This window comes from Asterias rubens, chromosome 14, assembly GCF_902459465.1.
Source record: "Asterias rubens chromosome 14, eAstRub1.3, whole genome shotgun sequence".
Classification (NCBI taxonomy): Eukaryota; Metazoa; Echinodermata; class Asteroidea; order Forcipulatida; family Asteriidae; genus Asterias; species Asterias rubens.
The window spans coordinates 1,739,856-1,757,843 of record NC_047075.1 but is presented as its reverse complement, the minus strand read 5'-3'; the positions used below and the strand labels follow the sequence as shown (position 1 = coordinate 1,757,843).

Below are 17,988 nucleotides of genomic sequence, written 5' to 3'. Positions count from 1 at the left end.
AGTGACTCAGCGTGTATTGGTACTTTTATTTGCTATCACGTGACGGACAATCCTCCAATCAAATGGCAAGGATCTGCTTGGGTGTTATATAAAATGTTCTATTCAACGAGGCGGAGCCGAGTTGAATGGAACATTCCAGCTTTCAACGAATGAACATTTTCGCACCATTGCACGAATGAAAAACATTCATTATTTGTTTTATATAACATCCAAGTAGATCTTTGTCATTTTGATTGAAAGATACAACTTTCAAAACAAACAAAGCGTAGGCCTACAATTTTTAATTGTAGAAGCCGAATGCTAGTAATTTTACTAACACTGCTGCGTTACCAAAGACACGCGCACGCAGTGATGTTTTTACTCAGCTTTTTCGTTCCATCCGAAAAGTACCATTGCACGCTGGCAGCGTGCAATGGTACTTTTTGGATGGAACGAAAAAGCACGGTGAGTGACTCAGCCTCGTGTATTGGTACTTTTATTTGCTATCACGTGACGGACAATCCTCCAATCAAATGGCAAGGATCTGCTTGGGTGTTATATAAAGCAAGCTAGTTGAAACGTTGAGACCAAATTTAAGAACTCACTCCGCGGTTCTGCGGTTAATATTGAACCTTGTAAGCTTAAGTAGTCCCTGTGTCGCATGCAATTATGTCCTCGATGCAATACTATCCGGAGGACATTATTGCATATGCAATAATGTCCGCCGGACGGTTTTCAGATCGAACTGTGAAGTCTCCCCAAAAATCAGAAAAATCTATTCCGCGGAGCAGAATATTATTAAGGAGTTGGTGTTTCTAAAAACTGCCTTCAAAAAGTCCTTTTCTAGTGGCCTCCATGAATTTCACAATAATTTCAATCTTCTTCTTCTTAATATCGTGTACACACAATAATTTAATGATTTCAGTGAAGTGCGGGATTGGCTGAATAATCAAGCAGCTGAGTGTTTCCTTTGCACCATGCCTTTAAGAAATTCCAATTCCTTAAACCATTGAGGAACCCTTCCTCCATGCCTAAACCATCTTGAAAAGGAGACTCTATACCTATAGTGGGCTTCGTGACTTTCGCAATAATTTCAGTGAATGCTCTCCATCAAATCCCAGACCTAAATTAGGAGAATTTTATAACTACTTTTCCACCAGGGAAAAATTGTGCACGTTAATCCGGAGGTCGTCAGTTCAAATCCCGCTCTAGTCAACTTCGTTAAACCCAAATTATTTAAAGTTTCAGTCAGTTTCCCCTGTGGTTTATTATTATTTGATAAACAAACGAAATCAATTACATAAAAAAAGGCAAAAGGAAACCTTGTTGGAAGTCCCCTTGTTGGGCACGTGTCCGTATGGGGCATTTGATATAATGGGCATCAGGGGCTTTTAGGGGGCAATGTGTATTTTTGTGAGTCATGATTTTTGACGCCATAATGGCTGACCGTATTATAGTTCGCAAAGTAAAAGAAAACAATTTCGAGGGATATTTGTGTGGAACATTATATCTTCTTTAAAAACATCTTTAAAACCATGTGCATTTAATAACAAACTGTTTCAAAAGCTTTTCATGGACCAACTCGACCGAGCCAAGGCAACGCGTATCCATAACTATTAATTGCTTAACAGCAGGGACGGCCATTAAAAAGTACCATACCATTAATTGTTCACAAAGTACATACAATGCAGGAAACACATTTTTTAGCTTTGGTTCTCAGCAGAGGTGCAAGCTTATGCGCAATGGAGGAAGTTTACACCTTTTAATGCTGGTCACGAGACATTGATGAATTAGTTATGTCGCGTGAAATCTTAAGGGGAAACAGAGAGCCAGCTAACCCACATCCCACAACTGCCTCAACCGGGAAGCCGAGGGATTGATGTAAAGATAACGCGATAGAATTTCATCTTTACATGAAACTTTTTTTTTTCCTTCTTTTTTTTGTGTGACTTTTCTGCAGGGACGGGAACCCGCCCGCTGATATTTCCTCCCATCACCCCAACAGTACAACTTACATGTTAGCCTTGCTCAAGGCAGTCGCATAGCATTATTCTCTCCGAAAAAGACGCGGTAAACCCACCCAAATACACCGTTTGCGTCGTGTGTGTAATCACAGCGCACGCATACACGACACTCGTACAGCAACTACTGTGCATCGGTCATCCGCACTCGTACCACTTTCCGCATGCGGAGGCAGTCAGGCCGAAAAGTACACGCATACGTTAACTGAGTACGAACACACTGATGCGGCGCACACAGCTCGGTCGGGGAGGTAGCTTGGACGAGTAGCGCGGCGCAAATAAATAATAAATTAAACTAACAATCGGTCAATACAATATTTTTAAAATCCTAAAATCCTTGACCAAGGCTACTAATGGGAACAATTAATTTTAAAATGTGGTCGCGTTTTTATATATCGCCTAAAGTCTAGCCTTGCCCAAGCATAGAGTAATAACAGAGATGTCGAAGGCTCTTTATACGCAAGCACCGGCCCGCTGCTATGAATTCACGAACTGCGTAGATACTATACTGCACGGTACATAACAGTACTTGATACCGTGGGGTCGAAGCATCATGGTTTTCGAGGTTGTTGTACCTCATACAACGAGGCTGCAACTAGACTTCGCTCGGCCCCAGCGGCCAGTCTATCCAGGAAAGCAAGGCGCTGGGGACGAGCGAACAACTAGACCCATAGAGTTATATATAAGAACTAGAGGGCGCACGAGTGATGCTTCGTGCACAAGCGCCACGGGACTGCAAGATGACAAGCGCGTCATTCTGCGCGCGCATTGAATATGAAATACACGTTTGAGTTTGTTTTTATTGAACGCTCACGCGATGCTGTTTGTTCAACTTACAAAATGGCCGCACAAACACACGCTGTGAGATGCCAGTTTTGTCAACTAAGAAAATGGCCGCCTGCGCACATGCCGGAGCGCGTATATGCCAGTGCGCTCTCTAGTTCTTATTATACAAATATTGACTGCTTCGAGTGCTATGGTTAAAACTATGACTCCCGAGGTGATCCCCGGAGCGTTCTATTTTCCCGAGGCGAAGCCGAGGGAAAATAGAACGCTCCGGGAGTCATAGTTTTTAACCATTGCACTAGTAAAAGCAGTCAATATTTGTTTTATAACACCCCAAACATTTCTAAATACTGTACTATTATTATTAAGTTACAGACCTGAATGCTACAATCCACGGACGACGCGAATACAGATTGCAAACACTTTTACTTACTGTGTTCAATGTAGTGTAGTGCAGTCCGAAATGGTTACAGACTATTAATTTATCATCCTCGTACACGCAACGGACGTCTGGGTACTGCACGCCGTGTGCTAGTCTGTCGGACTAGCGCACGGCGCCGTGTGCTAGTCTTCGGACTAGCGCATGGCAAACCGACGCACTATCACACGGCCGTCGTCTAGCAAAACTAAGACATGTCATGTCACGCGCTCTAAACCAATGAGCAGGCAGAATACTTGCAAGGGGTGTTATAAATAACTCTATGACTAGACCTCGTTTTGTAACCTCGTTGATACCTCAAAAAGCCATGCCTTCGACCCCACTGTACCAAGTACTGTTATGTGCCGTGCATGCAGAACGGGCCCGTGCTTGTGTAAAGAGCCTTGGACAAGGCTATCTTAAGTCCTGAGCAGTCATGCATGTCACACAGGAAGCTTGGACGAGTAGTGCGGCGCAAATAAAATATAAATTAAACTAACAACGCATTCAATAGGGCCTACAATCTATTTTTAAAATCATAAAGGCCTGAGCAGTCATGTCACACAGGAAAATAATCCTTAATTGAAACACAAAATCTGAGAAGCGTTTGTGATAGTAACGTTTCTCAGACTGATGTATTTTTTCAATAACCACAATACGTCGGTGAAATGTATATTAAAATTAATGCTTTATATCACTATCGAAAGCTGTTGTACACTTATAAACCAAAGTTTTCATTGGCATTAATTTTAAGAGTGATTACCAAACCTGTGCTATCTATTTCAAATATAACTGATAACTTTTTGGAGTCACATTTATACTGAAAAATGAAAAAAAAAACATGACACAAGACACAAAGAATTAAGCAGCATCTTTTTATTTATTTATTTATAATACTATACTTTCTTGTTTTCTTGCACGAAAATGGTAAATTTAAACAAAGAAAAAATGTCAATTGTCATTGTAGACATAATGACGGAAATTAAGAATTGTGTTATTTATCGTGTAATTTTTGTTTGAAGAAAAATTTATAAAAATATTATTCTTCCTTGTTTATGTTTTAACTTTAGCTTTCGCTTTTAAGTACAAAGATCCTGGTTGATTATTTGAAGAACACATGGACATAGTTTTTATTTAATATTATTTTTCTTTTCAATATTGATATTTTAAATTGTTTCGACATTGAAATAAACAGATAATAATAACATACAGGCAGCTACAAGAATTCTAACATGCAAGGATAGTCCTTGAAAGCGCCCTCAATCGTCCAAAAGTTAATAAGCGTATAAGCGTGACATTGCCACATATTGATATAATTATAATGTATGATTTGCACAAGCAAATACTTTTTATACTGCACAAAACAGGCAAATATCATAATCTCATACTGAGATGTTGTAATAAATTATTATGTACTTTTGAATTTTTATAAAAATATATTAATATTATGTAAAATAGCATATTTTAATTAAGCAGCAATATATTTAAAGAGCAAGGACAAAAATACTCCAATATACATGGTTGTAGATTCATGTTTAGGGTAAAAAATTAGACAAGCCATAATGTTACTTCAAATGGAATCTTTTTTTCGAAATAGTTTATACTTTACCGACAACTGTTAGTGCTTCTCGCCAAGATGGTCATTCATATTTTGAATATTTTACAAACCTAAGACCCTCCTTTAATTTTGCGTGACTGCAGAAGTCGACTATACTCAGATATGCACCAGTTCAAGATGCGCAGTGCATTTACATATTGGAACAACATCTTAAAGGGAAAAAACAGTCTGTAAGAGTTGATTAACTGTTTGTAAATAAATTAATGATTAATCATGATACCAACATATTATCAATTGTAATGTACTGCATAAAACGACGTTAAGGTAAAACTCACACTCTCTATACTTTTGGAGGAAATAAATAATTATTTAAGGGATTTGCAAATAAATAACTCTTTAAATAAATTAATGAAGTTATACATTTCATGAGCAATGTATTTCTTAATCATGTTTTACACTTAATATTGCATTAACTTTTTAAATGTTATAACGCATACAAACTATATTGAGGTAAAACTCCCTGTATGCTCCCTATACTTTTTGAGGAAATAAATAATAAATATGGGATAATTATATATACAAATAAATTAATCTTTTGAAAACGATGAAATATAATTATATAAAATATTTGTTTACATTTCAAAACTACATTATAGGCTCAAAATTGCATTATAGGCTCATTTAATTCATTTTGAGTAGTTACCAATAAATTATTGCAGTCCACTGCCATTAAGCTTCCAAAACAGGGGTGGATTTCACAAAGAGTTAGACTTAATTAGGACCAGCCTTATATTAAATTTTAATAACTCTTAAAGTCAGACGTCGAGTCCTTTTTTTTATAGGACTATCTTATTTAATTTGTGAAATCGACCCATTAAAAGCAAAAACACACACACACACACACAATATACATCAAAAGTGGTTCATATTAATTCATTTTTTTAAAATTAATCTACTGCCACCTACAGCGTTCCGAAGTCTCCCATTCAAACGCCATGATTACGTCTAATTGTACGTTTAGGACGTCTATCACAAATCAGTTTAAAAATTGTTCAACCTGATTTTATTTTAGCCAAGATTGAAGAACCAATCCTTGATACATTTTCGAATGATCGATTTATTCAATACAGTAATGTCAAATTAAAATGCAAATTGCTACGAAACTGTGATATATTAAAGGCAGTGGACACTATTGGTAATTGTCAAAGACTAGCCTACACAGTTGATGTATCTCAACATACGCATAAAATAGCAAACCTGTGAAAATTTGAGATCAATCGGTCATCGAACTTGCGAGATAATAATGAAAGAAAAAAACACCGTTGTCACACGGAGTTGTGTGCTTTCAGATGCTTGATTTCGAGACCTCAAGTTCTAAATCTGAGGTCTCGAAATCAAATTGTGGAAAATAACTTCTTTCTCGAAAACTATGGCACTTTAGAGGGAGCTGTTTCTCACAATGTTTTATACCATCAACCTCTCCCCATTACTCGTCACCAAGAAAGGTTTTATGCTAATAATTATTTTGAGTAATTACCAATAGTGTCCACTGCCTTTAATGAATATTGTGGTTTGGTAAAAGGCACTGGGCACTATAATGTAATTACTCATTGTCAGCATAACAACTTACTTGGTAATGAGCAAATAGCCGTTGATAAAACAAGTTGTGAGCAACTTACTGCTCCCTCTTAAGTAAATTAAAGTAGTTTTTGAAAAAGAAGTAATTTCTCAGAAACAAAGGTGTTTTCTCATTATTCTCTCGTAACTTCGACGAGTTCAAATTTCCACAGGTTTGCTATATTTAAGCAAATGTTGAGATACTGTAATGTGAGAAGACTGGTCTTTGACAAATAATATTACTGAGTTGGGCACCTTCGCTCGGCTAGAGGTCAAAAGGACTCGGTCACTTAGATATTATTCCATATTTATAGCTCACGCTCTGAGTACCATAGGAGGTGTGAGGAAGTCAAATAATGTAGAAGTTCCATTAATAAAATATATAATAGGCTAAATAGTTGTTAAAAAATAACATAAAACAGCACTTTATTTATTCAAACCTGCTGTATTGAACCCGTTTGTGTCTCGGTAAAGGGCGCCACCTTGCGGTTGCCTATTGCTTGGTTTTGACGCATACTCCAGCAAGGGGGACGTTCTCTGTCCCTTTCACCCATCTACGACAAAATGGTTATACAAAAAAAGTACAATTAAAATCAAAAATACTTAAATTATTATGTACATGGTATGTTTAAATACGAGAAATATTGCCAGGGGGCAATTCATAAAGCTATAATTAAGCAGGAAACTATACTGCTTAACAAGTTTCTACTTAGCATAAAGGAGCAGGATACCAGTCACAATGTACATTGTAAGTAGGGTATTTTAGCTGGTAACCTTATTCTGGTAAGCATAAATGTTGCCCTTAGCTACATTTAAAATCGAGAAGAGTTTAAACATTTGCTCCGCTGCGGCAGGAGATTCTGTGCCACCACCCCCCCCCCCCCGAGATTATGCCCCCCCCATATGGCGAACTGTGTATAAACTACTTCTGATAGCGCCCTCTTTTTGACACACCCTCATTCAGCCCACGTTGTTAACAGAATTCCCTGGGACACCGGTGTCATCAGATGCTCTGGACACTATTGCATATTATGCAATCGTGTCCGGGGCTATGCAAAAGCCGTCCGGCGGACATATACATGACTGTACATGTATGTGCGCCCGTAAGCGAGCGTGCATGCATGAACCTACATATTATGCAGCATGAATATTCACGTATTAGGATTGTAGCGAATACCCAAACCAACGGCCGAACAATTCCCATGGCATTCATGACATGCACTTAGCTTGTTAAAAAATGGCGAACGTGTTCCCTCGACCAAGGGCGTTTAATTTACTGCAAGGACGGTTTTTCACGGGGCGGACACAACTGCATATGCAAATGTGTCCGGGCGGACATAATTGCATTATGCAGCAGCGTCCGGGCGGACACGATTGCGTATGCAAAACCGTCCGGCGAACATTATTGCATATGCAATAATGTCCTTTCCATTCTTGTTCAAAGATGGTGGTCAATGACGTCACGTGCAATCGTATCTTTGCCTTTTGAGTCATATTTTTAGACAAAGGGTCGGGGAAACAATTGGACTGAATACGTACTTTCCATTGATTCTTCTTTCAACAGGAGCTGAGTAGTAGAAGAGTTCACAATGACTGTCAGTCACCACCCTACCAGTACTGTCGATACACTTTGCGCATGCGCCATCTTTCAGTTCTGCAAACTCCATTTTTGGCGGGTTCCTAAGTTCAGAAAATTAAAAAAATAAGATATTTTTTAATTTAAAACCCCTGAAATTAGGGATGTTGTCAGCTCATACTGACATTTATGTTAATGTTTCCATTGTTTTATTCATATCGTACACACTGGTGGCCAGCGCAAACGCCATGATACCCTAAGCTGGACCATACCATGTCCTGTGGGAGGGGTGCCAATTAACGTGGGACAATGGTTTTGGTTAGAAGGGGCAGGACAAAACTCTTCTGACATCCATGTGTTCAACATTGGTATGTAAAATGGCAATGGTGTAACTGAATCCAAGTAGTAAAACTTAACCCATCAGGCAGTACCTGGACACACAATTTTAGATAGTAATTCAACAAATTAAACCTCGTTGACAAAAGATCAAAACAAACCCTAGCCCTCTTCACCATGTGAAATATTTGTCAGCAAAATTCCTTTCATTTCATTCAATCGATAGCCTTAGGCTAACTTGACTCTTTTTCAGTGTTAATTTGTGTTTACTCGAATAAACTTTTTGTTTTTCAGTTTGATAAATTATTTAGTGTCCTTGTAGGACAGGATCTTTTTGGGGACTTATCTGATGAATGTCTCGTTCGGAAATGGGCTTCCCGTTTGGAAATTGGCTTCCCGTTCGGAACGGGCTTCCCGTTCCGGGAATTAAGGAAGCTGTATCAAAACGGGACTTCAGTAGACACTGTCTAAGAATAGACCGTGTCCCTTGTCTACATGGCAGTAAGAACGCATGTTCATCCATGGTACACTAAACTCCCAATGATGGATGGGGTCGCCACAATGCTAAAGAAGTTGATTGAACATCAGGAAATAAATGGGTGACAAATAACATCCTGATACAAAAAGACCAAACCAGATCTTCTGCCTTCCCTTAAATATAACATCAGGTTATTATAACCAAGGGACAAAGCGGAAGTTTGTCCCAAGCTCGAATAATTTAAATATATCACATGTTGATGAAAACAAACCGAAATTTTCATTTAAGATGCAGCATAGGTAATATTTGGGGCTATCTCAAATAGTTATTAGCATAAAACCTTTTGGTAGCGATGAGAGCTGTTGATAGTATAAAACATTGTAATAAACAGCTCCCTCTGAAGTAACGTAGTTTTCGAGAAAGAAGCAATTTTCCACGAATTTGATTTTGAGATCTCAGATTAAGAATTTGAGGTCTCGAAATCAAGCATCTGAAAGCATCAAGTTCGTGTGACAAGGGTGTTTTTTTCTTTCATTATTAATCTCGCAAGTGTTTTTCCCCGTTATTATCTCGCACTTTCTACGACCAATATTGAGCTCGAAATTTTCACAGGTTTGTTATTTATGCATCTATGTTGAGGTACACCAAGTGATAAGACTGGGATTTGACAACCAATAGTGTCCACTGCCTTTAATATCACAAACTTACCTTGTTTCGCTAACGTTCTGTGTGTAAACCCACTGACACATTGCTCGCATAGGTATTGTTTCTGACGTTGTTTCCGTAGTGGATAGCCCTACAGTCCTCTTCGCGGTGCATCCACCCTCAGTAGCGCTCTTTGCGATGCGTTTGCTCTGCGTATCAGAAACCGCAAGTAAAACATCTCCAGTTGTCACTTTCATTCCATTATCCTGACTCTCTAAAAGAGAAACGACATCAGTGAGCTGGTCGTTGCCGCTTAAGTTGAGATCAGTGCTTGCTCCTCTCTTGACCGTTATCAGAGACTCCTGTTTCAAATTTTCCTCGGTAATTTCGATCATGTCTCCGTCGCCGGGGGATGTTGCACCAGCTGGCGTGCCGTTTGACCCCGTGGTTATGCAGTTGAGCCGGTTGCATTTTGATGCCGTTGATCGCATAAACGTTGGGGCAGTATTCACTGATGAGAGCAAAGCGATGAGAAACAGTACAGGCAGTACTCGCGACTCGGTCTGTAATAATAAAATAAATATTGCACATGACTGTTTTTGTTCTTATTTCATTAGGGGGAATTTCCTTTTCGTTGGCCATGTCAACATAAAATATTGTTTGGCGGATTGAGGAAGCATAAAATGGAGTGACATAGCAATTAAGGAAGTACAGATATAACATTCACATGTTTTGACAATTGTAACAAAGTACAACAAAAATAGTGTACGGTAAAAGCTTCCTCGATATAAGTTTGTATCTGTTGAGGCCTTTTTTTTTTACAATTTTAATAGATTTGTGAATTCCGCTGGATGGTGGAATTCCGCAATTTTATTTCAGTTTGCCGTTTGCGGTTTGTGTTCTTATGTTAAACTGGAGTACCTTAAGGTACCACAACATCACTAAAGATGAATAAATCATTACCTAACACACGTGTCCAATTTCAAATTAAGAAAACAATATCAGGAAAACAAATAATATATAGAAAAATCATGTTATAAACTGTATTGTTGTTGGTGTTACCCATAAGCACTGCAGTGATTTCCCAAGCTAAAATAAAACACATTACTCGGGGGGGGGGGGGGGGTGATTCGAACGGCTCCCTCTGGAAGTAACGTAGTTTTCGAGAAAGAAGTAATTTTCCACTAAAATGTTTGAATTTGATTTCGAGACCTCAGAACTAGATTTTGACGCCCCGATACCAAGCATCTGGAAGCACACAACTTCTAGTGACAAGGGTGTTTTTTCTTTCAATTATCTCGCAACTTGGACGACCGATTGAGTTCAAACTTTCACAGGTTTGTTATTATGTGCAATGTTGAGATACACCAAGTGAGAAGATAATTATACCCAAGGCGTCCAATGTAAGCTTTAATTGATATAATGCGATGAGGAGTATGAAAAGGTATAGGACACAATTATGACAACTGTTACTGCAAAACTAAACCACTTGCAAGATTCACCAAAATATCCTTTTGAGTACAAGGGTTAAAGAAATACAGTTACTGCAAGCAGACTAAATAATACACAAACTTATTCTTATTATTCTATGGTTCCAGTATAGACTTATTCAGAGAATTCTAGGTACAAACAGTTTTCTTTTCAAAATCAAAAAGCTGGACTCTAATTTATGTACTTTTTGTAATAGCCAGGAGGAGACTCTTATTCATTTGTTTTGCTCATGTGCCGCTACAATTTCTTTTTGGACAGCAGTTGCTTCATGGATTAATTACAAGACTAAGCGTAACATCATCCTTGACCATGAAACATTTTTATTTGGCAAAACAGACTTTAAGTGTAAAGCTGCTAACCTTATTTTATTAATTTGCCGTTTTCATATCTACAAAATGAAAATGTCCAAGAACAAACCATCCTTCTTAGTATTCAAAACAGAACTCAAAAATTATTACGCCATGGAAAAAATTATTTCCACCTGTAACAATAAGTTGGCCAGTTTCTATTATAAATGGGATCACTATTCTGTTCTTTTCCAAGATTAATGCTCTAAGGGTTATCTCTCTTTAAATACGCTGTGTCTTGCTTTCACTAATAGTATACTGTATGTTTGTTTTGACGATCTGATGTACTTTTTGTGAAATGTTGTGAATAAACCATTATCCCCCGGGATATAAAAAAAAACAAAAAAAAAAAAAACTTATTCTTACCTTAAGATGAGGCATTTTCACTCGATGGATTCGTCCACAGAATATTGTAAAATCTATTTTAGCGAATCGGGTGTTCCTCAATCGCAGTTACAATTCAGAAGTGTTGATTTGAATTCTACACAAATTACTCTCGAAGCTACCTGTTGTTTTATCAAATGGAAATACAACTAACAAATGGTGTTCTCGTAGATCTTGTAACGGTGAGTGCTTAACTGTCTTTGTTCCAGTTTAAGAAGTGGTGCGATGTTTGACAATCGAAAGGAGTGATTAGACCACCAGTAGAGTTGATTATTTATACAATTAGATTAAGACGATGGGGATTCCCCTATCTTGTCTGTATGTTTGTAAATATAAACTATGTGTCGTCATCCTGTTCGGTTGGAGAAGTTGATATGGAACGCACAAACAAGGATGCGGAAAAAAAAATCAGGTTATTTTTTAATCAAAGTGGAAAATTACCACCAATGTTAAAAAAAAGTATGCTTAGGTAATTATACTTGATTGGATTAGATTATAGTTAAAATTAAAAGGGTTTCCCAGTCATTACAAACACTCATTAAAAACACAAAAATGTTGACAATAAAAGTCGATTATATAATTATACACAATCAAGAGAATGTTTTTAAAACAGTCAGCATTCAAATCAGTTGAAAAGTAAGTTAATACAAAAAAATGTACATTTTATCAAATTTAAAACAGTCAGCATTTAAATCATTTGAAAATGTACATTTTATCAAATACACGAACAGGGTTCTCACTAACTTTACGAGTGATTACCAAACGTACACATTTTCCCTTAATACAGCTGCAGCAGTGGGTAAAGACCACCACTTTAAAGCCATTGGACCCTTTCGGTAAACAGTGTTGTCCAAGGCCCACACTTTGTGTACCACAACTTCTATATCAATAACAAACCTGTGAAAATTTAGGCTCAATCGGTCATCGGAGTCGGGAGAAAACAACGGAAAAACCCACCCTTGTTTCCGCGCGTTTCGCCGTGTCATGACATGTGTTTCAAATAAATCCGTAATTCTCGTGAACGAGAATTTATATTGTTTTGCTGTTTTCTCAAAAAGTAAAGCATTTCACGGAATAATATTTCAAGAGAAGTCTTTTACCATTGCCTTCTGTAAACCCTGTAAGTTATTTGTAAATCTGTGAACTTTTTTTTTTCTGAACCGAAAGGGTCCAAAGAGCGATAAATTATTGTCAAGGAAAACACAAAACAACAACAAAAGTTAAAAGTGTGAACGCCAGTTACAGACTTTAGCACGAGGAAATGACAACATAATTTATAACACATCAAATTACAATGATTGTAAAATAAATATCCCCTAAAAAGGAGAGAGAGAGGAAGAGAGAGAGAGAGAGAAAGAAACATATATTATTAATGTACTAATAAAACTGTAGGTGGCCTTAAAGGCAGTGGACACTATTGGTAATTACTGAAAATAATTAATAGCATAAAACCTTTCTTGGTGACGAGTAATGGGGAGAGGTTGATGGTATAAAACATTGAGAGAAACGGCTCCCCTTGAAGTGCCATAGTTTTCGAGAAAGAGGTAATTTTCAACAAATTTGATTTCAAGACCTCAGATTTAGAACTTGAGGTCTCGAAATCAACCATCTAAACGCACACAACTTCGTGTGACAAGGGTGTTTTTTCTTTCATTATATATCTGGCAAGTTCGATGACCGATTGAGCTCAAATTTTCACAGGTTTGTTATTTGATGCTGATGTTGAGATACACCAACTGTGAAGGCTAGTCTTTGACAACTACCAATAGTGTCAACTGCCTTTAACTTTCAAACCAAGCGGCTCTTCGTCAGAGACATAAACAAGCACAAATCAATATACATTTATAGAAAATGTATGTATACAAAGTTGTATCTGCAAATAAAGTTCATGGCCTGACGTTTCGACCCTAGCAGAGTCTTTCTCGATGCTTTTTTAATAATGATTATCCGCTTTCGGGTGTCGGATATTTTTTTTTTTTTTTAAACCAAGAATTTATTAGCCAAAGTAATAATTGTAACTTTGTGGTTGATTATTGAGGTTTGGTCAATATCAGGGAAAGTATACGATATAGTTATTACGTAATGGTGATGACATAGTTCAACATTGTTTAAAAAGAAAGTGTACCGTACTAAATAAATACAGATTATGCATTTTGAGATAAAATTAAATACAATTATTACCTTTAATAAGATTACAACATTTTATTTTTGTGTATAAAAGTATGATGAAATTGTTTAACACGTTTTGACCCGTACAAAACATTTAGTTAATATAAATAAATTATAAAAGGAGATTACACTGAAACGCTTTTAAATTCACGAAACTGTAAACATTAAAACAAATCAAATCCATAATATTAAATAAATCATGGTTTTCCCGCCCTTTAAAAATATGTGTTTTATTGTTATTTTGAAGAAGGTGGTTCGAATCCCATATAGGCTGATCACCTTGCTTGGTGATCATTGGACATGGAATGGAACGTTAATTAGACAGTGTCATTTATTTTAGAAATTTATCTAACTACACAGTAAAACCGCTAAAATAATAGAAGCAAATGTGACAGATATAAATACGTTACAAACTTAAATTTCGCGTGAAAACAAAAATACTATAACAAAAACCACAAGGGAATTTCTTTGTTCAACCCCGAAATAGCACAAGATTGAAACAATTATTGTTTTATGATATAAGAACTTACGCAAAGGCTGCCGTGTTAAAATTGCACCATGGTGTCGTCACGGTGAGAGAATCAAAGTTATCATTTTAGGACCGTGTTCAATGACACCAATACAATGCACTGCTCGATGTTTCGGTCATTGTGCTCTGACCATAATTAAAGACACTGGGGTGGATTTCACATAGGTAGTCCTAACTTAGGACTTGTCCTTGGCAATACTAAGAGATAGGACTAAGAGATAGTAACTCATCCTGACTTAGCATTGCCTAGGACTAGTCCTAAGTTAGGACTATCTTTGTGAAATCTGGACACCTTTGGTAATTGTCAAAGACTAGACATCTCACTTGCTGTATCTCACAACAAGCACAAAATAACAAACCAATTGGTCGGTCGCGAAGTTGCGAGAGAATAATGGAAGAAGCAAAACACCCTTGTCGCACAAGTTGTGTACATTCAGATGCTTGAATTCGAGATCTCAGCTGATTTTCAACGAGAGGTCTCCATATGGGTAAAGAACAAATAAAAGATAACAAACAATAATAATTGTGTCGGCAGAAAGTAGTGCCAATTTACCTTAAAATTTTCCTTTAAATTTTCCTTTAAATATTATCTGTGTCATTTGTGGGAGTAATTATTTTGGCAAAATTCCTAAGTTTTAGAAGTAAGTGAAAACTTCCGTTTATAGTTTAAAGGAACTTGCGTTGTCCGTATTGGACGCTTGGTCCTCAAAATTGATATAAGATTAATATTATTATTGTTGAATAAAAATAATTGTTGAATATTGTTTTTAAAGTACAACATAATGATCCACACATGCACAAACATAAACCTCAAAACTGTGTTGTGTTCCCTTTTACATCGTACGCTAACCATAGATATGGAATAGAATAACTAGATCGGCCGCGTGTACATACGCGGGTTCTGGCATGGGGGCTGCCATTGCCTATCTCCCGTGTACATTTTATGTGCGTTGCCGTCAGCACGTGACTTTTTGCCGTCAGCACGTGACATTTAGTGCGTCAAAGGCCCATCTCCCGTGTTCATTTCCGCGCGTCGCCTTTCGAACGTGAAACTTTTACCGCGTCCGTGGCGAACAAAAACTTTTTCTACACAGGCAATGTCGCGTATGTACGCGCGGCCGATCTAGTTATTTTAATTATATATCTATGACGCTAACACGGTCCGCCATTGTCTTTTATTTGTGTTTATTGTCATTTACTGTAGGCCTAAATAGCTTGCATTCCATCCAGTGCCTACTACTAACCTATAAGTAGTTTTGGAATACTGGTCAGCAATTTAAAGGACAACATAGTTTGGTTTTGTTCGTTCAGCTGAATCACATAATAGACATTTGGAATGTCAAGTTACGTATACGGGTTTGAAACTTTGCATGGTGGAAATACGATTTGGAAAGGTTTGTGGTAACCAGTGTAATGAGAATCTATATAAATGAGTTGGGGTGGTTCTGAAAAGAACCGTAGGTTTCAGTGTGAACAACAATAGGGCCATAGCAAAGAGTCAATAGTTTAATGAGTTCTGTTAGCAAGGCTGTTGAACTTATACAAGTTTATTCTTATATGGGTTTAAGTTTTTGAACGAGGCAGTGCAAAATAGCGAAGGACGAGGTATTTGGGTTTGGGGCGTATGTCTAGCCAGATCACCATGCGACAGCATTGAGGCAGACGCCATTTAGTTGGTCGGACTCAAGAAGAACCACGCCTTATCGAGGTATATTTGTGTGCATCATTATATTCTTCTTATAAAACATATTTTGGAAAAGTTTCTGTATATCCATGCCACTACTTGTCATTCGTTGTGAAATACAATAGTAGTTAATTTACTCATAAAAGAGATATTCCTTTTTGTACAAACGAGTGGGAAGGTGGTGGCAGGAAAGGAAAGTTGGCCCATTTAATTATTATTATCATGGTATACGCATTTTGTAGCCCAAAGCGTCCAATTAATGTAAAGGCAGTGTGTTGTCCCTTTAAAATTTTGTTATCTAAGTTTAGTTTCTTTCCTTTTATTGTGCAATATGGAGTCTAGACGAACGCGAAACAGCCGTTGGTTTTGGAGGAAGTAACTTAAGAAATGTAAAATGATATTATTTATGAGGAAAAATAATAATTACATGTGGTCATGCAATGCAATTTTTAACGCTGGGAATAGTTTGGATTATGCCTTTATGAACTAAAAATAAAAGGAAGTTTAATCAGAGTTTAAATTTATTTTTGTTTCATTTTTCACACGAACCTACCTCGTTCATTAAGAACGCCAGATTGATCGACGGCAAAAGCAAAACTTTGAATTCATTGTTACGGATTTGATTTATGATTGTAATCTTGTTGCAAAAATACTGACGTGAGTATGTACATTTCTAATACAAAAATCACTCATGGTCACTTTAAATATTGGTTCCGGTACTAAGAAATATTATGAACAATATTTAATTTGCTTCTAAAATTACTTTAAAACAAAAAGTAGAAAATGTATAAATAAAACAAAATAATATATTATTCAATAATGTTGCGCCTATTCCAGAAAAAAATCAAAATCAAGAAGTAGTTTTATAAATAACAACAGCAAAAGAACGATTAAAATAGAAACAACATCATACAATAAACACACAAATATTTTTTGTTTAAGTTATTGAAATTATCACAATTCATAAATGATAACACAAGACCCTTACATAATTATTTTCATATCGACAAGTACTCGGCCACATACAATGTTTTTTTATCGTTCCCGCCCGACCGTTCAAATCCCCCGACCCCATTTTTGTATATATTTTTTCAAAATGTACAGGTTTGAATAGATGTTTAAAGAAAGTTTTTGTTCATGTTGGCAAAGCAAGAACAATTCTTCAAATATTTACTTGGGCTACACTGTGCTTAGTTGTTTGAAAAAGTTTACAGAAAATGTCATCGAGTTAAATTTGTTTGACAAAACTATTGAAAACATCAAAAACACACAAACCCTCTGTTTTATAGTGATTGTGATGATTTCTTTATTCTTGATTTCATGATCTGACATGTCAAAAAAATAAAAAATAATAATAAATCTCTCCCTCCCCCGTCCGCAAAAAATAGGCAATCAACAATTTTTCTTTATGTGGCCTTATAAGCCTCCAAGAAATCTTACACTCCACTCACGCATGTCAAAATGCAATTCATGATTATGATAACAATTACATTGCTTTCACTTCCCACTAAATATATTTCAAAGTTTTGGTTTCAAAGCAAATGAGACAAGACACCAAACAAACAAATTTAATCAGAAACAACAACGCACGATCAACATTATTTTGTAAATCATTTCATCAATGCCAATAAAAAGTTCCCACACTTTCTTGCATAAGTTTTAATTTGGCCACAATCAGACAACGATACGTCATCGTTTTAGCAACAAATGGAACCACTATTGAACACGGCAACAGAGATCTGCCTTTGAGCCGTACATAATCACCATAGACCTTTTCGCAAATACTGGGGCGCGCGTAAAGCTTGAAATTGTGGTCTAGCTGGTATCCAAATTTGATCCATAGGCCTTATATATCCCACAATGCACCTCATTCAACAGTCTGCGCTTGCGCATTGGTATTTGCGATAAGGTCTATTATGACCTCGCATCTGTTCACATGGCTTTCATGGTTTATGGAGATTCGCTGTTAA

The 17,988-nt window shown here is 36.9% G+C and overlaps 1 protein-coding gene across 1 annotated transcript; it reads right to left on the bottom strand.

Annotated features, from left to right (window-relative positions):
- Nucleotides 1-6,552: 6,552 nt before the first annotated feature.
- Nucleotides 6,553-11,862, bottom strand: LOC117299473. Its single transcript, XM_033783012.1, has 4 exons — nt 11,619-11,862; nt 9,478-9,977; nt 7,919-8,059; nt 6,553-6,933 (listed from the first exon to the last, which is right to left on the bottom strand). The coding sequence occupies exons 1-4, from the start codon at nt 11,631-11,633 to the stop codon at nt 6,873-6,875; spliced, it is 717 nt and encodes a 238-aa protein (XP_033638903.1). The 5' UTR covers nt 11,634-11,862; the 3' UTR covers nt 6,553-6,872.
- Nucleotides 11,863-17,988: the final 6,126 nt, after the last annotated feature.

Bases quoted from the DNA above. Each gene is read 5' to 3' on its own strand.
- LOC117299473 (XM_033783012.1), bottom strand. The intron at 8,060-9,477 runs GTAAGTTTGTGA...TTCTGAACTTAG, and splicing joins CAGAACGTTAGCGAAACAAG to GAACCCGCCAAAAATGGAGT. The intron at 6,934-7,918 runs GTACGTATTCAG...ATTTTGTCGTAG, and splicing joins GAAAGAAGAATCAATGGAAA to ATGGGTGAAAGGGACAGAGA.